The following is a 24,532-nucleotide window of genomic DNA, read 5'->3' as shown; positions in this document are numbered from 1 at the left end:
CTTCCGACCCATTAAGTTAGTTTCATAACTTCTCCCTAAGGAAAAAGTAAGCCCAAATAAGCACCTCAGACATATACCCAATCTTTCCACCTCATGTTTTCCAAGCTCAAGTCTCCCCCAGAGGGATATAATTTACAAAGTGCTTCATTACACATGTAATTCAAACAATCTAAAACCTACGTAGAAAACTGCACCAGTCAGCCCTGCCAGAAATCAAATACGCAGCGTTCCGGCACATCAAAAGGCTCTCCCAAGTTTTCCAGTTCACCTCTTGAGCTAGCTAAGATGTTTTCTAAGAGTTTATCATTCTCTTCCTAAGCTTCAAGCAAATTAGCCCAATACAGAACGAGCACAGCCTACTTAAGATTTTTCTACTAGTGGTTTCCTATTAGAAACAAGCAGGCATACGTGGCCGATTCATTGCTAAACTTAAGGTAAGGGAATCCTCCCTTTAGCTAGGAGGATCAGATCTATTAAATGCTGTTTGTATTCACATGATGGCAGAGAGAAACCTTTACTGTGTTTTTGCACAGGACTGGCTATTAAAAGTGGTTCCCTAATTTCTCTCCAAGCTCCTTCATTAAACAGGAAGGCCAGACAAGTCACCAGGCTTGCTACAGAGGGTACAGGGAACCCACGCACAGCAAATAAATGCAACAGACACAGAATTCTGTATTTCTCCTTCCGTTCTCATGCTTAAAACCAGCATAAAGATCCAGCATATTACTGACTGAAAAAACAGTGTTTTTCTTGCTTTTACTGACACTTCCAGTTAGAAAATTAGAAGCCAGCAAGCGTAGAGGAAAGAACAGCAGCTTGTCTCCCCGAATTACACTCTTCCCTGCAGGCTAGTAGGAACCACGAGCAGCACACCAGCTTGCGCAACCCCTGGGAGGGTCTTCCAATCCATTCCTCCCACCAAGCCAAGCCGCAATAGCACAGGCACCAAGGTTTGGGAGGTTCTCTGAGCTGGCAACTCAGCTGACACCACTTTCCCAGCCTCTGCACCCGTCAGCTCTTAGTATTTCAAAGCAAAAAGCAGGCTGGTCAACTCTTCTTGCCACAGGGGAAACTAGCTAGGGCTTACCATTGCCTGGAATATATATTTATATATTTCTAAAAGTATATTTTATTAAAGCTCTTATGTTAAAACTTGGTTACGTAACCTTGTTTATTGGCTTATCTTAAAAAAAAAGGGGGGGGGCAAAAGAAAGATCAAGCGTTAATAGGACATCTGGCTGGTTTTATCAGCTTAGTTTCAGCCAAGAGGACCACCAAGAGAGCTCTCAACCACTAAGTGATGGCCAGCTAATGCCAAGAGTCTTTCAGACCACACAAACATGTTTTAAGCCAGTCAGAGGGCTGTATTGACCAAATAGGTTCTTTATTGACCTGAAGGGTCCATCCATCACTCTGAACCAGTACAGTTCAATAGCTTTCATCTGCTTCCCGGCATGCAGCTTTTACAGAAAAAGCCAATACGGCTCAGGAAGCACAATTAACATCCCAAACGTAGTTGATTTATGTATTAGATGCAGTAGTTACAGCATTATGGCTAGTGCCTGCATATATTTGCAAGAGGGCCATCTGAAAGCCAGCTTCATTCATAACTGTCATCAGAACTTGCTTGTTTTCATGCTCCACAAACTCATCTGTAAGAATTGCATCTGTCTTTGGTGCTTGCTGAGTAGTGAATTAAAAACAGTAGCTACTGTTTCTTGTTGATTCAGAGCCTGGAAACTTTCAGATAGGTTGAGTAGAAGCAGGGTATTTACCTGAACAAAGTGAGACCATGAAGATTAACCTTGTTAAATGCAGCAAATACACCAGGAGCAGAGCAAAAAGGGTTTGAGAGTTTCTGAACAGATGTATTTGTGTGGCACAGAGCTATCATACCAAGGCGAAGTTAGTAAGTCTCAGATATTGAGGCAAGGATCCCTCAATTTTAATATGAAGAGGGTAAAGAGGTGTTGTAGAGCTCACTCCTTAAATATCTCCCTTTGGGCTGAAGTCCCAGCCACCCTTCCTTTTCCTTTCTTCCTCCTCCCAGCCTTCCTCACCCTCATTCAAAACCAGAACTCACCCCAAACCAACTCCTTCCTTGGAAGCTCTTGCTTCCCCCTTGATAAAAGTGCCAACATCTCAGACAAACTCTATTTTAGGATAGTATCAACTCCACCTCTACAGATATTGATGTTTAGATTTCACAACTGTTGAGCAATAGTACCTCTCTTGCACAAGACTGAGTTCGGCAAATAACTGTACTCTAATGGGGAGCAAGCTGTCATTTAAAAAGAAAGTTACTGGTTTAACAAAATGGATCACTCTCCTTGGTAGGCTTTGACCTGGGCTGGAAAGCTGAGAGTAGAGTGCTTTATACAGGACTGTGGGTACACAGCATTCCCACACAAAAGCAAGATACGAACAGGAAGACATTCTGAACGAGCTCTACTGAACCAGCACCTCCCAGAGGAAGCTTTGTTTGATTCAGTGCTCAGACACAAGGAAAGTCTCCTTGAGCATGGTAGGAAAAAGCAGACATTTCATACATGCTCTCAGGAGCAGCAATTCTGACACCCGTTCTGCTTCTGCAAGATGTCCCTGAGCTCAGAGCTATTTCACAACCCAGATGAGCACTAGAAGGGACAGACAAAACAATCCAACAAAACCCAACTGCGCAAGTACGGAGATCAAACAAGATGTTAGGAGGACCAGGGACTGGCTGCTTTGTTCCACCTCAGGTACTCTCCTCTAGAGTGCGTCTAAAGAGATATCTAGGGGGGAAAAAAAAAAAAAAGCAAAACTTGATTTACCAGCGTTGACACAGGTCAGAGGTTTTATCCCTGGCTGGAATCTTGAACGAGACCTATCATCTTCAGTAGAGTAGTTTCTTACGAATTGGTGTTCCTATTCACATCCTCAGGGAATTTTTAGGGATGACTTTGGAGAGAAATATTAAATGCAAAGTGCTTTCCCCACTCCTGTTTGGGACTCGTAGCTATAGAAAGCAGAGCTTTACAACATTTCAGAGCAACCTGCAGCTCCACTAACACCTGCCTGCAGCCTCTGGTAGCTGCTCTGCACCCACTTCAAGTTGTGGCAACTGCTGTGCTTCCCAATAGCGGGCTCCAGTCACTCATGCCAGGGCTTCAGTGCTTTTCACCTAAAAGATGTTAAGGGAAAAGGGTCTCAAGTGCAGTGTGGTGCCCCCTCTGCCATCTCTCCTCCCCTTCACTAAGGTGACAAGGCCACATTTCTCTCCTGCATGAGCTCATATCTCAAGCTAGAGAGGCAGATGGCACATCAGTGAGGGCGGTGATCCAAGCTTTCGTTGGTAAAGCTTTACCCCTTGCAGTGGACAGTACAAATATAAATACATGAAAGGAGTCTTGATTGTTCAGGAAGAGGCTTTTTAGAGAGCTAAAAAAAAAAAAAAAAAAGCTGAAGATCCACAGTCTCTCAAGGCTGGAGGCAGGGCTGCAGCAGGGGCCATGCTGATAGGCAGCAAGTTATCAGCAGACAAGCAATAATGAAGCTCTTAAAGTTGGTTGAAAACAGATAAACCAGCCACGGAACAAGGATTGCTCAAAGAAGTTGAGAGGCAGGAGGGATTTCAACCTCTAGATCCCCTGTAGAGTCAGGAAGTCACAACGGAGGGAGGATGCAAACGCCAGACATCCCACAAGGAATATTTATAGATAAAGAAACAAGGGCAGTTATGCTTTGAGTACAGCAGGCATCTGCTGCCACAGCAGCTCTCGTAATTAACATGCCGCTCTTGGGACACCTTGCAGAGGTTTATAGTCATAACTCACACGAAGCATATTGCTGGCACTAAGGGAGCCCTCACCCACCTTTCTCCCCAGCACCTTAAGGCAGGGAGGAGGTATCCTCCAAGAACGAAGACCTCAACTGCTGCCAGGCTGGTTTTCACCAGTGAAGCAAGTGGCATTTCACCCGCCCGCACCCACGGTACCCTTGAAGCTGGGTGCTGCCTCTCATGGTTCCTGTGCCACAGTGCTCCCAGCACTTCTTCCAAAATGGAAGACCTTCTGCAAGAGATGGAAAGAAGCGCGTGTATCCCCAAAGCTACTGACTTCAGTGGATCTGAATATGATCTAGAGATTTTCAAAGTCCAGCACCAGCTTTTGATTTTGACTGCCCATCCAGCAAACAAGTGTACTTATCCCAGCTGATGTCCTTGCAAGCTATGATCTTGCTGGGCATCCAACACACCAAGGATAAGCCTCTCCATGCAGCTCTGGGAGGTCAAGACAGAAGGAGCACACAGACAGCAAGGCAGTACTGGAGGGTGCTGCTCTCCTCTCCCCATCTTGACACAGGGCTGCAGCCTGTTTCTAGAGCTGGCCCATCTCTGAGCACCAGGAACTTTCCACTTTGGAAAGAACACCCTGGAAAATCAGTTCTTCCTCCTCTTAAAGTGAAGAAATCCAGTCACAAATTGTTTTCAGAAAGTCATTCGGTGCAAGTATTGCAGTCCCTGGCACACCTGGGGTGTGCAGCATCACAGCCAGCAGCAAGCTTGCACTCTCTGGGGTAAATACACTTCCATTATCATTTTTCACAACAAGAGAAAGATGGAGACCAGCAATAACCCCGAGGTGACTGGCATCTAATTTTTCATCACTGGAGTATTTATGGCACAGCCATTTGCAGCATCTTGTAATCACTTTACTGCCTCCTTGACCCCTGGCTCCCCCTTATTCTGCATCTCCTAATTGCATCTGAACAAGCAGGAGGAAAGCAGCAAAGTGGATAGATGCAGGAGAGCTGAATGGTTGGTTTGTGATACTTGGAAGGACAGCAGAGGAGTGGCAGAGCCAGGTCTGGCTGCACCCCTCACCACCAGCTTGCTTTGACCTCCCGCAGGCTACAGAACAGGAGCCTTCCTCCTTCCTGACACTGGGTAACCTTGAGGAGTTGTCCCCCACCTCCCTAATTTGGTACGGTAGGAGAGATTAATGAGTTCCCTCCAACAAAGTGTGAAGGCATAATCATTATACAGACACTGCCCAAAATTCCTGCATATTCATGGCCTCTCCTGGCAGTGTATTGGCAACTACAACAATATTTATATTGACTACAAAAGCCCCTGGGTTAGACAGGATAAAGCGAGGGAGACGTGGACGCACAGAGGGCCCTGCAAACATATCAAGCTACAAACTGCCAGGGTTAGGAGGTACTCGGGTTCAGCAAGGATGACTGTTCCTGAAGGCCACTAACCCCTTGTCTGCCACAACACAAAAGGTGCCTCCATCACTAAGCCACTCTTTTTCTTCATTACTTTTTCCCCCTACAGACTTCTCAATTGAGTTTCACACAATTCTTCAGCTGCCTGGAGGATCTAGTTTCAGGGACAGCATTACCCCGTTCACTGTGTCAGGCAGGAGTTGCCTGAAGGGAAAGGAAACGTCCCACAGTCTGTAACTACTTTGCAGCAGCAAAAAAGCAAGAGATAAAGCCTTGTTGCCCGGGGCTAGTGGGGAGTCCGCTTGCTCCCAGCCTTCTCCTTTGCCTTCCCTGTACAGTGCACACCAAACTGGTGCAACAGGCTTCAGAAATCAGCTCTGCCTGAGAGCATTATACCGACTTCAACTTACAAGATAAATCCCAGCTGCATTATTTGTATTTATAGTCCTGCTTACAGAAGCATGAGCCACGTGCGGGATTTGCTGATGTAGTCCAAAAATCCACATTTTTGGACAAGAGCGTCAGTGATCTCACCCAGACATAAAGCGCAATTTAGGAGGATGTTAAGAAGTTGCAGACTTATTTAGGAGTATAAAGAGATACCAGTCTACCCAGAGCTCTTTCCTTCACAGCCTCTGGTAATGTTCAGAGTGGCATAACTGCACAGTTCTGCAGTCCTGGTGCTTTCTACCTGTATATTAAGGAATTAATGATAATTTCGGGGGAGGAGAGATCAAGACTGCTGTCTTACTCGATGAAAATGCTGATGCACATCGGCAGGCAGCAAGGTCAGACCTTTGTTTAAAAACAGAACTGGTGTTAAAGCACCGAACAAAATACTGGAAAATATGCTGTTCAGAAAAAAGCTTGTATTGCATCTCCCAGGAGAGTGCTTAGCTGACTTAACAGGTCTTCTCCAACTCTAGTTTCTAGGATGCTGTCACTACCACTGCACAAAATAATACTGCACAGCAGAAATGCATTTATGACTTATTTTCTACAAGATTCCAAAAAATGAAAGATCTGTGAGTCCGCTGGAACAGTCTAGTCCGAGAAAGGAATTTTAAAAGGCCTTTTTTAAACCTTTACAACTTGGTGTAGTGAGCAGGTGATCACAAACAGATATTTGTTCTGACACCTGCCCTGATCGGGAGGGACTGGTCTCCAATATAAAGAGAGAACAGTGTCAGCTTTGGTGCCTTGCTGCCCAAGTGAGCTTACTCCAAAGGACAGCTTTATTTAGGAAAAGCAGCAGCACGGCCTCTCAGCCTTCCCATGGTGGCTCTGCTGGGCAGCAGTGGCTGTAGTTCGAGCCCAATAAACACCATTGGCGAGTCTGGAACTGCAGGAAGTGCACAAAAGCAAACAGACATATATCTAGAGCCACTTCTTTGCCTAATTTGTGTAGCTGCCTTGCTTCCAAGGTTCATGCCCACCATCCATCATCACATAAGCCAAACCAAGCACTGAAGCGTGCGGGACATTCTTCTATGGGGAAGACAAGTGTATCTGAGCTCACCAATGGCCTGTGCCCGTCACATCAGCCACCTTGCTTCTCTTAAGGGCTGGTAGCACCTGCAGCACATCTGGCCAGGTATACAACCAGTGGCACAGCAGCCTTCCCTTCCACATAGCCCTTGGCAGCCAGCTGGAGGTGGCAGAGGGAAAGGATTGGCCCTTTGGAAAAGCTCAGGGTCCAAGTGACAGCGTAACCCAAGCTCCACTTAAGGAAAAAAAATACTTCTCATTATGAAGTGAACAGACAGCTCTGTGTAGAAAACACATTCCAGTCCCCTGTACTATTGATTTTCCAGTGAAAAGAGACAAGCTCATCCTTTAAAGTTAGTTGCTTCAATCTTGCAGTTGCTTCACTATTGTACCAAAGGCTGACTCTCCTATCCAGCCCTAGCAGCAGAGAAGTTTGCCTTCCGGCTGATGTTTCTTTTACTCAAAATGCAATCAGTTACAAGGAAAGTAAGAAAAAAAATAAAAAACAATCACCACACACCAGAAGCTGAACCCCAGCTCTTAGGTCACTAGTACAACAAGTTTATATTCCACTTTCACAACACTGCACTCGTCTGCCTCTCCTCCTGCCAGGTCAGGAAAAACCTCTTATTCACAAGGCCAGTTATTATCTGAAGTTCCCTTTGCATTAGGAAACACAAGGGGTGTGGGAAACTCCAGAAGAGCTAGTTTATCTGTCACAGGCATATGACAAGTAAGCAATCGAAAGAATTTATTGACAAGCCCACAGAAGAAGAATGGACCAGGGTGAAGGAGGCAGGATTTATGCCATATTAACAAGGCTGTGTGCCAATTCCAACCTTATTAGTTTCACAGTAAAAAACGCTGAGAACTGCCTTCCCATCCCACATCCAGACACTGTTTATTTTAAACAAACTTGGCTCCTGTCCTTCTTCAACCACTTCAGAGCAAAGCAGCAACTTAACTGACCTTACTTTTTGGAAGCTGACTAGATGAGAGGCATGAGAAGACTCCAATCAGCCCCTGAGACTGGGCTTTTAGCCAAGCAAAGTTGTATTTCAGAGGCACCTGTAACAAACAGTTGAAGCTATTGATATTTATGCTTAACGCAGTACTAATTCCTCTCCTGCCACAGCAATGGCTCAGAACTCAGGTGCCTGTACATACAGAAATGGCATAATATTCTGGACCCTTGAGAGGCTTCTCCCTGTTTTGAAGGCTTTCAGAACTACATCTACGCACAGAAGTAGCAGCAGCCTTTTTTGTACATTTGTTTCTGTTTCTACATCAGTATCATAATAAAACACATCAGAGCATTTGTGGTAAGGAATGTAACGCAATATCTTTGGCAAGAAGGTCTTATCATGAAAACACTTCTTATAGGATATGCAGGGTGACATGCTAATAGTGCCCCAGTCCTGCTGCATCCTTACTGTAAGCTGGGGTAACCTGGAACGTAACAATGCTACAGTTTAAGCAATTTATTTAAACATGATGATGGCTTCACACCAGCAGGGTAAACTTCCATCAGCTTTCCTTACTTTCCCCCAGCTCACCCTGGGAGCCCAGAGCAAACATCCCAAACCTTTTTGATTGATGTGCTGTGAAATCAGCCCTCCCTGCTCCAGACACCTGCCACTGAAGCAGCTACCTTCCCCATCACCGGTTCTCAAGGTCTCTAGACACTGAGACCTGTAAGAATAAATATCCAGGAGACAGCAGCTGTGACCCATTTATTACCGGATGCTGCTGCAGGGCACAGCTGAGGAAGGCAGGGCAGAGGAAAAGCACTTGCTGCAAAGGGAACAAGCAGAGCAAACCCAGGTGTCCTTGGAAGAAGCACTTTGCTTGCAGTACTGCTCCAGCTCTGTTTCTCCAGCTCTCAGTTGGCAAGACAGCTTAGATCAAGCATGGATGGATGTTCAAGTACTGCCATGAGGGCTGCCCTCATATCAATGCTGGGAGGTAAAAAAATAAAACAAAAAACACACAAAGAAAGCCCACAGAGGCCAGAAGGCAACCATGGACAGAGAGGCTACAAGAGTCTCATGCACTGAACAAGCTGGTAAAACTGCCCTAGTGTAGGCAAGTGTATCTGGAAAGATCCGTTTTGATAATAAAAATCACAGATACATCTACCCAGAGCATGGGGTGCGCGCACACATGCGGCACAGTCAGGAAGGAGAAATGCCAAGGAGGGAAGCGGAGCACGTACGCTAGCGGCACAAAGCACAGTGCTCCAGCCTACAGCCGAAGAAGGTCAGGAAGGCAGCACCGCACCGAGGCAGACAGGATCTACATCAACACTTATCAGTTCAGCCTTTGCATTTGCCGATTAAGTTCTCCTGGCACTGAGCAATTGTACGTGTCCTCAGACTACCTCCTTACCCCCCTGCACAGCCTCCCGCAGCTGCAGCCCAGTCCCGCTCTGGTCGCTGGGTATTCTGATCAGAGCGTCAGGCTGGGGTGACATTGTCCCCTCCTGAAGAGGGACGGTAAGCGCCTGCAAGCCCGCTCATTTTATTCACTGCACAAGCACGTTTCCAACTGGGATAATCTCCATTAAACCATCTGCGCTCCCATCTTCGCTCGGCCTGCACCCGCTGGGCTGCCTGCGATACTGCAGCATCTGTGAACCGGCAAAAGCGGATGCCATGTCCCTTTCCCAATCAGCTAAAAAACCAACAGAGACTCAGACAGAACAGATGCACCTGGTAGCTTTGACACACTACTGAGCCTGGCTACCATGAGTACCTGTGCCAGTGCCTCTTCTGAAAGGCATACGGCTCCCCCTGAGAATTTAAGCCATTTCCTTTCCATCATGGGAAGACACCATGCCCCAAATTGCCAGAAGAGGAGGGCTGAGAAGAGAGTAGAGGTTTTAGCTACAACGGCTGCCCTGGTGCAGAAGGGAAGCACCGTTTGCCAGGTCATGAATGCATTTTGGATCAGACACTCTGAATGGCTGCTGATCCCCAGGATTTAATCTCTTATTTCTCTCAGTATCTGCTTTCTAGAAACAGGGACTACCATGTCACATTCCTACATCACTGGAACAGAAAGAGAAGACAGCGTTATCATGAAAGATCTGAAACTTAAATCCGCCGCCCCCTCCCTGCAGCCTACACAGAAGATGCCCAGCTGACCTTACAGAAAGCACAATAAAGCGACTGCATTGAAGTGTGAATTCAGTGTGGAGAGAACTCGACCCTGTCCTTAGCATTGCCATCGAGACAGCCAAGGGACTCGGCAGTCACTTCAGCTGTCGAGGACATGACAGCATGGTGACGGATCTGAAGCAAAGATAGAAAGCCATCGATCTGCTTTAACTGTAATCAGTGCTTGCCTTCAACAAGGTCGCTGGGCCATCTAACACATGCCTTTCTTCCAGCTGATTTGCCTGCGTGGTCTTGCCCTCAAAGGTGTGGAACAGCATGGCAAGGCTCACCTTTTAAACCTCCCAGGACTCCTATGGTCCCAAAGAGGTGGCAAACATTAGCAGCAAGTGATGGGACAGAAGCAAAAGTCAATTTCCTGCGCTTGCCTTCACTTATTTGTTTTGCAAGTCTTTATTTTCCAAGGCAATTCACAAACAAGAAGCGAGATAACCATTTATTCAGACAAAGGTTAATAGAGGCCTAGTGGTCTCTGAAGACTCTGCAGTCACACTTAGGTGTGAAATTTTGGAGTAGCAATAAAGATGCTGCACAGACAAGCGAGTCTCAAGAGAAGAATTTAATCTGTCTAAATATTCTCATTATGTACATAGTTTTCAGCTTCCATTCACAGTGGTCAGAGCAGAGACAGCTTCCAGAGGCCTTTTTGGACAATAAACCGTGAAATAGGATTTTTATATCAGTCATTATTCCCATTCTCCATGCCCAGCTCAAAGAGTCAATGTTTGAAATGTTTTTTTGTTGAAAAGAAGACCTAGCATTGGGAGAGAAAGAGTCGACAGGAGGAAGGCAGCAGAAAGGAAAGCAGATCTTTGGCAGACTGGTGGTACTTGGCACAAGAGAGCTCCCATTGGCACCATTTTCCCAGAAAACCTCAAATAGATTATTTCTCCTGGTAGTCCAAAAAAGGCATTCTGTGGGGTCATGCACAGAGTAAGAAATTTAACACTACATCCAGAGCCTTGCTTCACTGGAATGGGCAAGAGGCTCCAGTGACATCCACCCATCTCGCTCCTAAAAGTTACTTAAACCTAAATACAGTACTAAGATGAGGCGAGAAAACTAGAGGCAGGCATCTAGGACAAAAGGGCTGATCCAAAAACTCAGCTGCTTTCTTTTGGGATCACAGTGTCCATCTGTCCCCTTGCCACAGGGGAACTTAGCCTGCACAAAGAGACCTTGTTTGTCCACTGAAACGTGGAACCTGAATTATTCCAACAAGCAAGAATTCAAAAAAAAGAAAAACTCAAGAAAACAGAACAAGTTCTCTATGGGTATCATTCCCTGGGACCAAGAGAGTAGCTAAGCTCTTGATGCATCTCACCCTTCCTCACTTTCATGTTGCCTCTTCCCCTTCAGACAGTCAGGCTTCAGCTCTTCTTGCATGTTCAAGACTCTGCTTCTACACACAAGAAGCTTGGACAAAATTTGTAGAGATAGTTACAGTATTTCGCTATTAACTTTTTTGCCTGAAATCAAGCAACTTCCTACCCCTGCCCTCCCATTCGCAGGTTTCTCTCAAAGTTTAAAAGCTCTAACTACTGGTCACCAGCTGTCCACATTGCAAACAGGACCGTGGGGAGGGAATACTAACCAGCACAGTCACTTCAGAGCCAGCCCAAACTCGAAGACAGTGTCAGTACTGTGGTCTCAATGTTTTACAAATCGTTACATCTCTTATCCCTCTCTAGGGAAGTCATTATCATCTTTGTTTTCTGGAGAATAAAACCACACAGATCAAGCAGGAAGTGGGACCAGGAGAGCTGGAGGTAGAACAAGTCCCAGTTCACTCCCATACTCACCCAGTAAGAAGCATTAGAGACTGTAACTGAAAAACACAAGTTGGAGGTAAAGCTGACACCCAGCAGCCTCCTGAAAACAGTGATTGTGGGAACTGCCCCTCTCCACTAACCCACTACAGACTGGTATGTTGTCCCACAAAATCCCTCCCTACTTCTAAGGGGGAGCAGAGAAAAGCACTGAAACCCTCATCTCAGTTAGTGAGCAGGGAAGGATTAACACCACTACCAAAGACTTTGCAGATATTTATTCTCCAAATCCACAAGAGGAGACAAGCAGAGGGAAAAGCTCCTCTGAGAGTTATGTACACAGACGGCAAGTCTAATGCTTACACAGTCTTAATTTTTTAATTTTTCAAGCCCTAACAACAATTATCTTCATGAATTATAGACATAATATCCGAGAGATGCAGGCAGTAATTAATGCACGTCTGCCTTCTCTGACTAGCTCCTTCTGCTGGGTCAGGGAGAATTATTGAAATTCAGGAAGGAAATCTTCAATCTTCTGGAAGTTTTAAAGAAACAGACCAAGACACAATGTAATAAAGCAACAATATTTCTCTTAAATAATTAACTAGGCTTTGACATTCACTAATATTTCTGAGGCCTAGCTCTTACTTTTGCAATAACGCTGGAACAAGTGCACTCGGGGATGTGCTCCACTGCAGGTCCAAAATATACTAAACTGCAAAATTGCTTCAAATAGCCTTTACCCCTGGATTTCTCTGCACACACATGGCCATGTTGACTCTTTTTTCTTAGAATTCTCACTAGGCCCCTTAACAGAAGCCATGCTATGCAGCACTTCCACACCTCCCTCTTGTCATTTTGCCCTACTGACACCTGTCTCCAGATACGAGCACTCAACTCTTCCCAAGCTCAAGAGCAGCGGTGTTTATCATCCTTTGGGAAAAACCTTGGTTTCACAGCAGAACCACAGCACAGTAATAGATGCAATAGACAATCCTAAACTAGACAGAAAGCTATTACTAAAGCAGCATATAGCACTGGATGTTAAGTCGGCAGTTTCCATCATCTCTCAAAAAGCAGATTCTCCTGCAGCATAAACAACTTTATTCACATAAAGAATGCACTCAAGGGAGCTTAATATACTTGAGTATATTGACAACAATTACTTAGCCAACCACTGCAAAAAACCCCACCCTTTGGCATGGACATATCATCTGCTTAAGCAATATAAAACTACACAACAAGAAGGACAGAACTCTACTTAAACTCAAAATCATAAGGATTATTCTGCTGGCCACGAAACTGAAACACAGCCGTGTCACCAAGAATAGAGAGGAGGTATTTGGCCAAAAAGGTCAGACTGAACCAAGAGCAACCACATCATCTCTTATAGGAAAAAGTCCCTACCCAGTAGAAGTGAAGTTTAAGTGGACAGAATGGTCATCCCAGTTTCAGAAACTCACCAGATACAGCCTGTAAGCATCAATCCGTCGAATCGGTCCCCAGCATTTGTCCGTATCGTTATACTTTGTGCCGTCTCCAACACTGCAAGAATGGTTGCCAGTGGCACTGCTGGGAAAGGAGGGAGAAACAAAAGACAGTAATTAACTCCGAGCAGATGTCTTCCCCTCTCCTGCATTCAAGAAAGAGGAATGGTCAAAGACCTGAAGTGTTCATTCCTCCCCTCCCTCCCTGAACACTGCCCACCCTTATATTTTCTAGACTGTGTAACAGAGCAAGTGACCGAGTACCATACATTCAAAGGCAAATTCTTGAATTGCCTGCAGTTATTTACAAGTTTGGTCATTTGGCCATCAAGCTAGCAAGTCTGGGTTGTGTATAGATCACTGAGGTTTTCCATTTCCAAGCCAAGAGTCCAAATCCAGCCCAGCACAGATTTGCTCAAACAAATCTCTTTCATTATCTGCTTCTTTGAGAAAGGAACTGGTCCCAGTCCAGAGATAAGTCCATGTAATGCCACCACTTGCTGGTCACAGACTTGGTAAGCATCACACCTCTCAGCTCTTACCCAAAGAGACAGAGAAGCTAACATATTGCACAGAGTATTGCAATCAAACTATTAAGCAACAAGTCCCATGTCCGCAAGGTGCTGAAGCTGGAAGTACTTCTCACCTAAGGACTCATCTGAAATCAGGTCAGCTACTTTTCAGGCAGGCGGCAGGCACTTGGGTGGGGAATATAAAACAACTTCACTTTTCCACCCACAAACAATGAGCTATCCTTGAGTCATTCCTCCACTCGTTCTTCAGAAAGTAGAGCTGATCCCAGTCAGACTTATCACCCGATGAAATCCAAAAGCCTGCCCCCTTCTCTGTTAGCATACAACCCCACAGCAATAAGCACACTTACCAGGTCACTTGCATGAGAGAGACCGGTACAGCTGCTGCGTAGATTGCCAGGTCTCCGTAGAGGTAGATAATTATGCAGAAATAGAAGAGGTTGACACCCACTGTAGGAAAAGGAAATATTGCAGACAGACAGCAGAGTACTCAGGGACTCTTGAACTGTACAATTCAAATACACAAAACTTCTTCAAGGTCTTAAAAGTAAATCACCATTTGCCTCCATAGTTTACTTCTTTCTGCAGCAAACTCCTCCCAAGGGTCAGACCAGCAGCTTAGGGAACTTAGCCACAGCATAGGAACTGATGGGACAGAAGATGCCTCAAAGCTCAACTCTGCCTCCTTCAGTACCTGGCCCTGACACTAGGCCCTCTAGTTCAAGCCCATCCTCCAATTGCTGGTCAAGACCAACAGGTCTCACCTAAGTCATCCGCCAGAAGAAGCGGTTAACTTGGAGGAGTCACAGGCAAACATCTAGCTGATGCTCACGGACTCGGTGTGAACACAGCTAGACAAATAGTGAAATGGAGAGAATATGCTTTTAGTCTGCCAATTCCAAACCCGCTGCTTGCAAACCTGCAGGACTTTCACATTAGGGATTTGGCCCTGCAGAGCTCAGGTTCCACAGGGTTGAGATGGAGCTCCTTCGGGAGGTTCCTTACCATCAGCAACTTGAGCCAAGGTTCAAACCTGCAAAGCTTTAAAACTCTTTCTGCAGCCCTCTTACTCTACTGCCAGAGCATACACTGTTCCTGCCCCATACTGGTTTGTTGGGTGTTTTTTTCTCTTTTTTTTTTCCAAGCTTGCTCTGCCTTCACGTATGAGATTAAAAGTGTTACACAAGTTAATTGGGTACACAGAACAGCCTTACTGGGGCAAAAGAGGAGACTGCTGTGGATGGCTAAAATCTGCAGGGATAAAGAAATACTTGTTGAGACACCAGGATTCTTTTCTTCCAAGCAAAAGTCAGTACAAATCTCACCAAGGAAAAACAAACTGGAACATACTTTAGTTCAGAGACAGGTGAGCTAGCAAAAAAAAAAGCCTCAGATTTGTTTCATTTAGGAAGCTGACACTGAAGGAAAACAGCTCAAGGAACCTGTCCATACTTTCAAGTTGCAATGCCACCTGACGCTTAATCCTAATGCAGCTTGAGCAAATCAATCCACCTCTCCAAGCCTCGGATGTGAGAGCTATCAAACAGGGACAGCATTACTGCAGGAATTTGACTAATATTTCTACAGTGCTTGCATGCCCCAAAGTTTTACCATGTTTTGCCATCATACTGCCCCTGGATCTCTGGATGTCAGGAAACATTAATAGGCATTCTCCTTCATTTAAATAAATTATTCAATATGCTGAGCCTACTTGGCATAAAACATTCCTAAAAGAAGGGCTGTATTGGGAAAGCAGCAAGAAAATGTCCCTACTTCTGTAAAGCAGCACACTAAGCCAGCACTCTAGAGTTGTTCCTGATTTGTCTAAACAGACAAATGGAGATCTTACAGAAATTGTCAGATCATTTCATATAGTTCCCCCCTTGTTTTCGTCCTCTCTGAAAGATTTATGATGCTTCACAGTTAAGGAGTCTCTGCATTGTTCTGAAGATGGCAACAAACTACCTACCAGTTTTCTCCCATTTCCCATTAAAAAGGCTTGAAACTTATAACAAATATCTGACGTAGGACAGAAGCTGCAAGACTCACTAAGCACAAGACTACACAGAGTCAGATATAGATTCTGTTTTCGGATCTGCTACTAATCTCAGGCCTCAGCTGCCCACCACCACCACCCCCCACCCAAAATAAGACTAACACAACCAGCTAAGCCACAGCAGCACCACCAGGTACCCACCAGCACACACTACATCCCCGTTCCAGTGCTGACTTCTCTGTCTGTGGGAAGTCCAGGTGACACTCCTCTCCCAAACTCATCCTCTCAAAAGCAGGAGACTTTAGCATCACTTCTTTTATAAACTGCTGCTGACCCTCCCTGATCAATACTTCCATTACTGGACACAAAACGGGGTGGGGGGAATCAATGACTTCCTCTGGGGAAACAGCATGATAGATGTGCCCAGAATCCATTATTGCAATAAATGACTGTTTGGTCCCAAAAGAAAGCACCCAACATCGCAAATCAAAAAAAAATTAAAAGCAGCAGTTCTTCAGAGCCAGTTCTTTTGAAAGAGCATGCAGGCCCTTCACAGCCTAAAACTAAGTCAGCTCCCTTTAAGAAAGCAGACAGTCTGAAATTGAGATTAATCCCCAGCTTACCTCCGAGGACTGAAGATTCAACTCCTGTCAGATCACTGAAAATAAAGATCAGTCAGGAGAAAGGAGCGGAGAACTCACTAGAAATCAGAGGCTTTGAGGTCTATCACAAAGCTTTCACCAGCCTTCCCTCTGAGGGCTGTAAAGCCCTTGGACACCTTGGGTTTGGATCCATGCTTTGTGTATTGTGAGCAAAAACCCACCCAGACATTTGCTAGCTGTGAAACCACAGAGGTTGGTGCTTGGAGCCAGGACTTCCCAAGTGCGGCCCAGTTTCTCAGCACGAGGCAGTAGGAACTGGTCACCGAGCATTTGCCCTTATTGAAGGCCTTTCTCTGCAATGGTCAGAAGGAAGCACCTCAGCGAGGATCTGCAAGGGGAAGTATTTGTCTCTTCTCTGCGACTGCTCAGCAGTCCAGAGGGTGTCTCTGAACTAGGACTTGGAAGCAGTTTAGGGATGGAGCCTCATTGCTGAGCACAGAGGAAGGGAAAGCAGTAAATGAGCTACAGCTGCCCCAGACCTTTTGCTGTGTGTACCTCATCTCATCTGGAAGTCATAAGTTGTTTCAAGCTATGGTCTACAGCTGTTCCAGCTGCCTTCCTGCAAAGGGATTCATCCCTTTGCATTGGGCTGAGTAGGTCCTGGGGAGGATCCCTAACACAGAAATCAGATAACGCTGGCTAAAGCACCATTAAGAAGAGGGATTAAGATTTAGAGTACTAAGCAGTTTATATCACTTTGCTAGGAAGTGGACATCAGTGCCTGACGGGAGGGAGGATGCGTATTTCCAGCACCCTCTACTGGATAAGCACCAGCCAGCACCAAGGCAGAGAGGTCTCAAAGGCCCTGGCTGGCTTCTGGGGGGCAGTTACCATCTCCCTCCTGTGAAGCACATGCAAAGCAGGGGCCTTCTGGAACTTGCCTATGGGAGCACCTTGCCTTCTGTGATCCCCCAGCCCTCCTACAGCTGAATCCTCAGCAATACTGCTACGCCCTGTTATATGGTGCTTGCTCTCAAGGCACTTCCCAAATGTGACTCCCCAGAGGATGATCGAGAAACAAGGAAGAATTCGTGGTGTTTTACAGATGGCAAAGCACACAAGCAAGAAAACTTGCCTGAAGTCAGAGCAACCCGGTGCTACAGGCAAGACTAGGAACAAGATGTTTTTGAGTCTCCAACCCACACTCAAGTCACCTCTCCTCTGACTAGAAAAGTGGCAGCCTGATCCAAGGTGCATTATTTTGATAGTCCTAAGTGATTTAAATCTACAGAGGCCCAGAAGAGGCATGCAGGGAAACTAAAAAGTTTTTCCAATTGGACTTTAAAATCAGAAATAATATTCAAAGAAAAAATCAGAAAAACATTCAAATAATGTTTGAAGAATCTTCACTCCTTAAGCCCAGCTGTCCTTCAGAGGCAAGTCTTACACTGGCATAAAGCTGATGTAATATAGTGGAAAAAACCAGCCCATCGTGTCTTTGTAAGGTGGCCAGTGAACAAAAGAAAATGTCACTTTCCACAAGAAATGGGCCCTGACAGGCTCAAAACTGCACAACCATGGTGTCTGATGATTTTCTGCCTCTGCACAGCATTTCAAATGTACTGTTTTACAAGTTTCAGAATACCTAACACTGTAGTTTGCATTTCCATCACATGCAGCAATGGATATGGCTTTATTGCAGTACGGTTACAAGTTTGTTCCCTGGCATACAAGCGACGTTTAAAAGCAAAAAGACAAGGCAGTTGCCTATCATATGCACACCAGGGACCCTTTCAGCAGCTCGTGTCCCAGCAGCTCTCTTGGCGACTCCCCAGACACATGCAGTTCTCAGCAGCTCTTCCCAGAAGTCCCTCTCCTTCAGACGGATAAGTTACAGGGTTCAGGGAAGCTCAATCATCTTATTCTCAAATGCTACAACCAACATGGAACTAGCGAACACTACAGTTGGGCTCTACTGCTTTAGACAGTGGAGATCACAGAGGATAGATGCAGTTCAGAGCTAGGTTAAGGGCAGTCAGAAGAGGCACTGACTTACCTGTCTCAAGAAACTGGGCCCATAACCTGCAGTATTTTGGCTAGTTCCACTGCTACTGCAGCACCCTCTCCTTCGTGCAAGTTGTGGCCCACCTGGCCCATAAATACTGTACTTTGTAGAAACACCACACAGGGGGATGAATACAGTCCACACAGAGAAGGAATGACACTTCTGGGTGGAATCATCGCAAACTCAGGATGCAAACACACACTGAGAAGCACACAAACTTAAGGAAAAGCCATACACACAACGTGCAAGAGGACCTGAAGGGACTTTTGAAAATGTGACTTGCTTACCTTTATTGAAGAACATGGAAGCCATCTGGCCCATTTCCACTCTCTCAGTGATTTCAAAGATATTGGGTGAGCCACGTCTCTCTGCAAGTTGAAGACAAGAAGTGTTTCAACCAGTTCCTCCAATAAACCCAGAGGCCAGATTATCAGAAGACACTCAGGAAGTTCTAGCAACAGCTTGAAGGACAGTATGTATGACTCCACAGCTGCAGAGTCATTGGTCCAATTACTCTGCTGAAGCTAGTTTAAAAGTGTTTTGAAAATAAGATGTTCTCATCTTAGTGACCTAGAAGGAAAAGATCTTTATCAGGCTGCAGAAGGTGAACTGAATTCTCAATGAGTCCTATCTTGCAAGTGCTAAGGACTTTGGGATGGGAGCATGTGGAGTTAAGGGTGAAATGGACAGAAGAGTCCTGCTCCACTTGCTCGAGCCCACTGGGACACTGTCTGCAGAGAAGAGGTCTCAGATCCAGTGAAAGCATGAACTGGTTACTTACGAACTGACAGGATAGGTCGTGTCTCTGCTCGCTCATAGCCATCTTGGAGGAGAACATCACTGTCAGATACTCCAGAGGAAGAATCCTCATCCTCATCATCCTCCTGGAAGAAAAGACCAGATCACTTCTGAGATGTCTGCTACCCATAGTACACAGGCTGCGGCACCATCAGTGTCACGGCCTCACTTCCAGAAACTCAAAGGAAGGTCGCAAACAGGGATGGAAAGGACGTGCAAGCAAAGGCAATACCAGGAAGCCCTTGGCCCGGCTTTGGGCTGCTGTGGAGAGCAGAACAGGGCACCAGCAGAGCAGGCTGGAGTGACTGACGGGCTCTGCTGTCCTAGCCTAGGTAGTGCACACAGCAACAGTGTACGTAAAATTCCAACAGTATATGCAAATTCACGTAGTGATAAATGGCACAGAGAAGTTAGAAACTTCTGGCAGATCTGCAGGGTTGCAGAACTGGTAGAAAAAACGCTCCAAATATATACAGTCTTAGCTAGTCAGAACAGACAGGTCTAGCTCCTAACTCCAACCCACTAACATACAGGCAGGGATCTAAATCAGTGCAAACAATTATGCTCACACTGATCCAGAAAAGGCACTAAAGCCAGGATCCAAAAAGCCACAAGTAAGTTTTACACCAAGGATATACTTCAGGATTGTCCACTCCCTGGGATACAGCCCAAGCGACAGCAAGGACATTCCAGCCTGTCCCAGTTAAATGACCTGAGATCAGCAAGGATTTATAGACCTCAGCACACTCCAAATGGCACCAATATATTGGCTGCCACCTTTCCACATTCACTGCGCAGCGCTTCTGGGCAAGCAGAGCACAATCAGTAGGAGATGTGAACAGCACAAGAGATCTTTCAAAGCAGGAGCAGAAAATCCTGCCTTTAACGAGCAACCCCACAGGGAACCAACAGCCATATTTTATATGGCAAAGTTAAGTACAGTAGAAATTTATTCCTTTAGAGTTACTAATGAGGCAAGGCAAAGATGCAGAGGAATCTCAGGCAAGTCCTATAGGATAAAAGAACAAGACAAAATGGAAAATTAAACTCCACACAAACCTTGCGTTTTTCCATTCTCTTCCAACGCAGCTGGGCATTTGCAGCAGCCATGGCTTCCACCACAAAGGTCGTAGTCATATAGCTATAGAGAGAAATACAATTTATATCAATAATATTCAAGAACTGTCACTGAAGAGAGAGGGAGAATTATTCCCATGTGTTTGTAGGAGCAAACAAACCAACCAACCAAACCAACCCTTTCACCAGCTCCACACACGCACTGTGGTTTTGGTACAGTGTTTGCTGCTCCCTTCTGTTCTTGAGATTAAGGTGTTCAAGCAGACCACAAAATGCAGTAAAATATAACATGCCTTCAGATACAGGAAGACACTTTAGATATCTGGAAGGCATCTTCCTAGCGTTTCTGTGGGTCGAAGAAGGCAAGAGGACTTCCCCCTTTGCTAGAAAGCAAGCTTCCTTCCCCTTTTTAGGGCCTAGGACAAACACAGTACTATTCTGAAGTTTATCTATTAAGGCCTGTGGTAAAGGTACTTAAAGAATCTTACGAATGGCATCAGAAGCAAAGCAGCAATACAAGACCAAGATGCAGATCACACGTGCATGCAAACACACTTGCTGGAGGCCAGGGGAAAAGCTGTCCAAGGAGACAGTGAGAGCCACTGATGGAAGGAATATCGTTATCTCAGCTAAAAATAGTCCTATAATAAAAAAAAACCCAAAAAAACCAACACCAAACCTCAAATCAATCTTATTTAAGGCTTTAAAGTGGTTTCTCACTGCTTCAGGAACTGGACTCACTTAGCCAGCTCAAATGAGAGATTAGTTTTGCAAGAGTAAAAGAAAGCAGCCTTGTCCTGAGGCCCATGTAGCAATTTCTGCCTGGACTCTCCTTGCACTGAAGGGTCCCCAGCGAGCATGAGGAAGTCACAAGCACCAGAACAAAAGCAACATGGCAACGCGGCTCCCAAGGCACGTAGTGCTTTGAGCTGTGTCTTCTCACTTTAATCCATTACAGTTTTGACACACAAGTTTGGAGGTTTGTGCTCTTCCGCTGACCTTGAAGGATTGTCTGCTGGTGCTGAGTTTCATACATTAGTTTAAAAACATAAATTCAATGTATCTAAATGGAATTGCTTCCAAAGTTCCCAGTTACTGGTACTCCCACAGTTTACATTTTATCAAGCCTTTGCAGCATACAGCTTTGACGTGGGGAACTTACAAGCATTACTACAGTCAGTAGTGACCATACAGTACCTCTGTATAGCAACACCTAATAGATCTGAAAAGCACTGCCTCCAAATCAAACACACATTCAGGCTGACAGAGCTGGTTACTGACCAGAAGGGAACTTCTAAATTCCATTCTTGCAAATGGCAGGAGGGGATTTTGTTTTATTTTAAAACCAAGCAAGAAGCAAGCAGGGATTCACAGCCTGTCAGAAGATGGCAATTCTATTAATAACTACTTTGACATCAGTGCTGTACCAACAGCCTTCAGCTCCACCTGCTGCTCCAGCAGGGAGACATCTGGGCAGAAGCTCATGGCAAGCAGCGTGAAAATCCTAATACTCGCTCCAAGGTCTCAAGCAGCAAAGGTGATGGGGGGAATATGATGGGCCTGGCTATACATTAACTTGTTTTCCTGACACTCTTGCAGCTGCCCAGAGCATTGCCAGAAGCCAAGAGAAAGCTAACACAACAGGTCTGCATCACATCTGCAAGAGAAATGACCCCGTGTCACCTGTGACCTGGTTAGCATTTGGGGAACTGATCCACAACAGAAGCAAGCGTGGGACGTATCCACAGTGAGGACAGCGTCAAAAAAGCTGGGAGAAAGGTCCCAGATGACTCTGGACTGCAGAAAAAGTCTCCCCCATCAGTCAGGAAATGGGATGTAGCACCATACTGCAGGCAGTCAGAAAATGCATCCCTCCAAATAAAGTCCACAGGCTACACAACTGCAGAGACCGATGCTCAAGCAACAGAGCAACAAGATGACTCAGAAAAGCAGCAAAAGTCTTAGCACTGTCCTTATAGCCCCACCCAACTGGACACCCCAACCCCTAAAGACACATACTCATGTCCTACCTCATAAATCCCAGGAACATTAGAAGAACGAGGCTGACGAGCCACCCTGCTGTCGCAAAGGCCTTCGGCATGGTTAGGGCTCCTGTTCCGACGATGAGGTTGAACATGTATACCAGACCAACCTGCAATCATCCACATAATCCAACATGAGAGTTCGCAGCTGTGCCAGAGATCATCCAAGACACCTCACATATGTACTGATTTAAAAGGTGAGAGCAATCTTTGAGCAAGCAGGGTGGGAGTAAGCCCATGCTAGGAATAGATATAGGAGGGGACTGATAACCAGAGAGAACACCGTGATTGTCAGCACATTTCTGGAGAAAACGACACTCCTCTCCATTTTTCTAATTATTTTTAATATTTTTTTTTTCTTTCTAACTTTTAAAGTTAGAAAGCACATGAAATTTTTGCTTGTTTTCAAATAAACTGCCTTCTACTAGAAGGGTCTACACTGTGGATTGGGGTCTTTCCTTGTTTTCTGACCTGAACCTAAAAAGTTATGACTACAGACATAAGTTACCTTTCAGAATCTCTTGTTCTTCTTTATTCTTAGTCAAGCAAGAAATATCCAAACAGAATTCTAATTCAAAGCCTTCTTGCCATTTTACCAGTGAGCAGCTGAGCACATTCTGAAGAAGGGATTTTATTTCTGGAAGGGAAAGGATTTTATCTTCTCTGGCAATGAGCTTTTTTCTGTGCACCTGGACAGAACCCTTCCAGGCTATAAGTTTAACTGAACTCAGGATCAAAAATTGCCCCAAAGCTTTTTATATATATATATATATATAGGTCAGAGTCTCTCCAGAGGAGAGCTAGTAAAGGACCATGTCTGAGTACACTTTCTGGGTGTGGAGCAATTAATATCAGGAGAACTATGCCCCAGAGACCCTGCAAGTGAGCACTCCTGCCCTTCATTCACTGACATAACCACAGCAAATTCATCTTTTGACGAGTCTCCCAGAACAACAACAAAAAAAATCAGCCACTGTAGCTTGCAGGAAAGTTCTTTTCATTCAGCTGGCAGAGCTGTCATTCCCTGAGCACAACTCAAGTGCCCAGGGCCATGACTTACTCTTCAGTGAAGGATTCTTGAAAAAAACACCTCAGGCGATTTTCCTTGACTTTGTACAAGCAGACAGAGATGAGAATGGTGCCTGTGTGTTCAGTCTGGCTAGACATCTCCAGGGAAAAAGGAGAGTCAGAGCCTTTGAGATTAGGCTCTAGGAAATTCATCCAACTCTAACATAACAACATAAGAGCAGGTGACACTAATCCTTTAGGGTCCAGATGTCCCAGTTACTGTCTTGCTCTCCATTTTCTCAGTTGATACCTATTTCTGCAGGCTAATATCTAGTTCTTATAAATGCAATCATTAACAGGGGGATGAAAATTTTAAAGCATTTGAAAGCCAACACACAGATTTCAGGACTAGTTCTATATTTAGTGACTTCACGTCAGGAAAAAAAACGTTTGCAGAGCGCTGTTTTTAAGAGCTGACACTATACGAACACCTGTGGCTATGAAAACCAGTATTTCCACTAACATAGGAAAGCAGTAATTGGCTCTGCAGTTTCACAGGACACCACATTACAAGGAAGAAACATCTTGATTACTAATTTTAAGTGAAGTGATTTACAACAAATTACTACAACAGCTACAAATAAGTAAACTTTAAGAAATTCAGGGGGAAAGTTTATGTAAAGTAAAAAAGAGAAGTGAAGTGGGATAGTTTCAATGTCACAGTCCCCCTTGCTTATGCTAGCTTCACATGACAATTGGGTTGATGAAAACATTAATAAAATATAAGGAAAGTCGTTCAAAGGATGCAAAAACTGCTATGGGACATGAAGCTCTTTTTAACACTTTTAGAACTATACCTTAAGCAGATATTGTCCTTTTACATTACATAAAGTGATCTGTGATGTAAAAAACCCCCAACAACTACAAGAACTGAGGGGTTTAAGTACCCTTTGACCTCCATCAACTTTTGAAACACTGAGGTTATGTCCATGGGGAAGTAGGAAATGAAAACACAATGCTGAGAGAAGAGGATTTTGAAGACTTGTGAGCAAAACCACAAACAGCGGTACTTACATAGGGAGAGTAAAGCTCTCCTGTATCAGTGATGCCACCAGCCATGTTGAAGACTGTGGGGAGGCTTGGAGCAAGGTGAGGAAGATGTTTTCAGGAGGGTGTTTTCAAATTCTATTGCCTTTAACCTAGGGAAACATCATAAAGTTTTGTTAGTTTTGTCAGAAAGAGGAGGAACTCACGAGTCAGCTTTTACACATCAGTCTTCT

General features: G+C 45.1%; 1 protein-coding gene across 1 annotated transcript in view; it reads right to left on the bottom strand.

The window, feature by feature from the left end:
* The window catches only part of TMEM104 (transmembrane protein 104), a 40,695-nt gene extending 16,324 nt beyond the window's left edge, over positions 1-24,371 (bottom strand). The window contains exons 1-7 of the mRNA XM_009707857.1: positions 24,327-24,371; positions 22,233-22,354; positions 20,185-20,266; positions 19,109-19,208; positions 18,615-18,695; positions 14,015-14,114; positions 13,108-13,216 (exon numbers count right to left, since the gene is read on the bottom strand). Coding sequence (XP_009706159.1) covers positions 13,108-13,216; positions 14,015-14,114; positions 18,615-18,695; positions 19,109-19,208; positions 20,185-20,266; positions 22,233-22,354; positions 24,327-24,371 — 639 coding nt within the window. The remainder of the gene's footprint in view (positions 1-13,107; positions 13,217-14,014; positions 14,115-18,614; positions 18,696-19,108; positions 19,209-20,184; positions 20,267-22,232; positions 22,355-24,326) is intronic.
* Between the last annotated feature and the right edge of the window lie 161 nt (positions 24,372-24,532).

This window comes from Cariama cristata, unplaced genomic scaffold (genome assembly GCF_000690535.1).
Source record: "Cariama cristata isolate BGI_N322 unplaced genomic scaffold, ASM69053v1 scaffold7139, whole genome shotgun sequence".
In the NCBI taxonomy this organism is placed as follows: Eukaryota; Metazoa; Chordata; class Aves; order Cariamiformes; family Cariamidae; genus Cariama; species Cariama cristata.
This window is presented reverse-complemented; position numbering and strand designations above follow the sequence as displayed.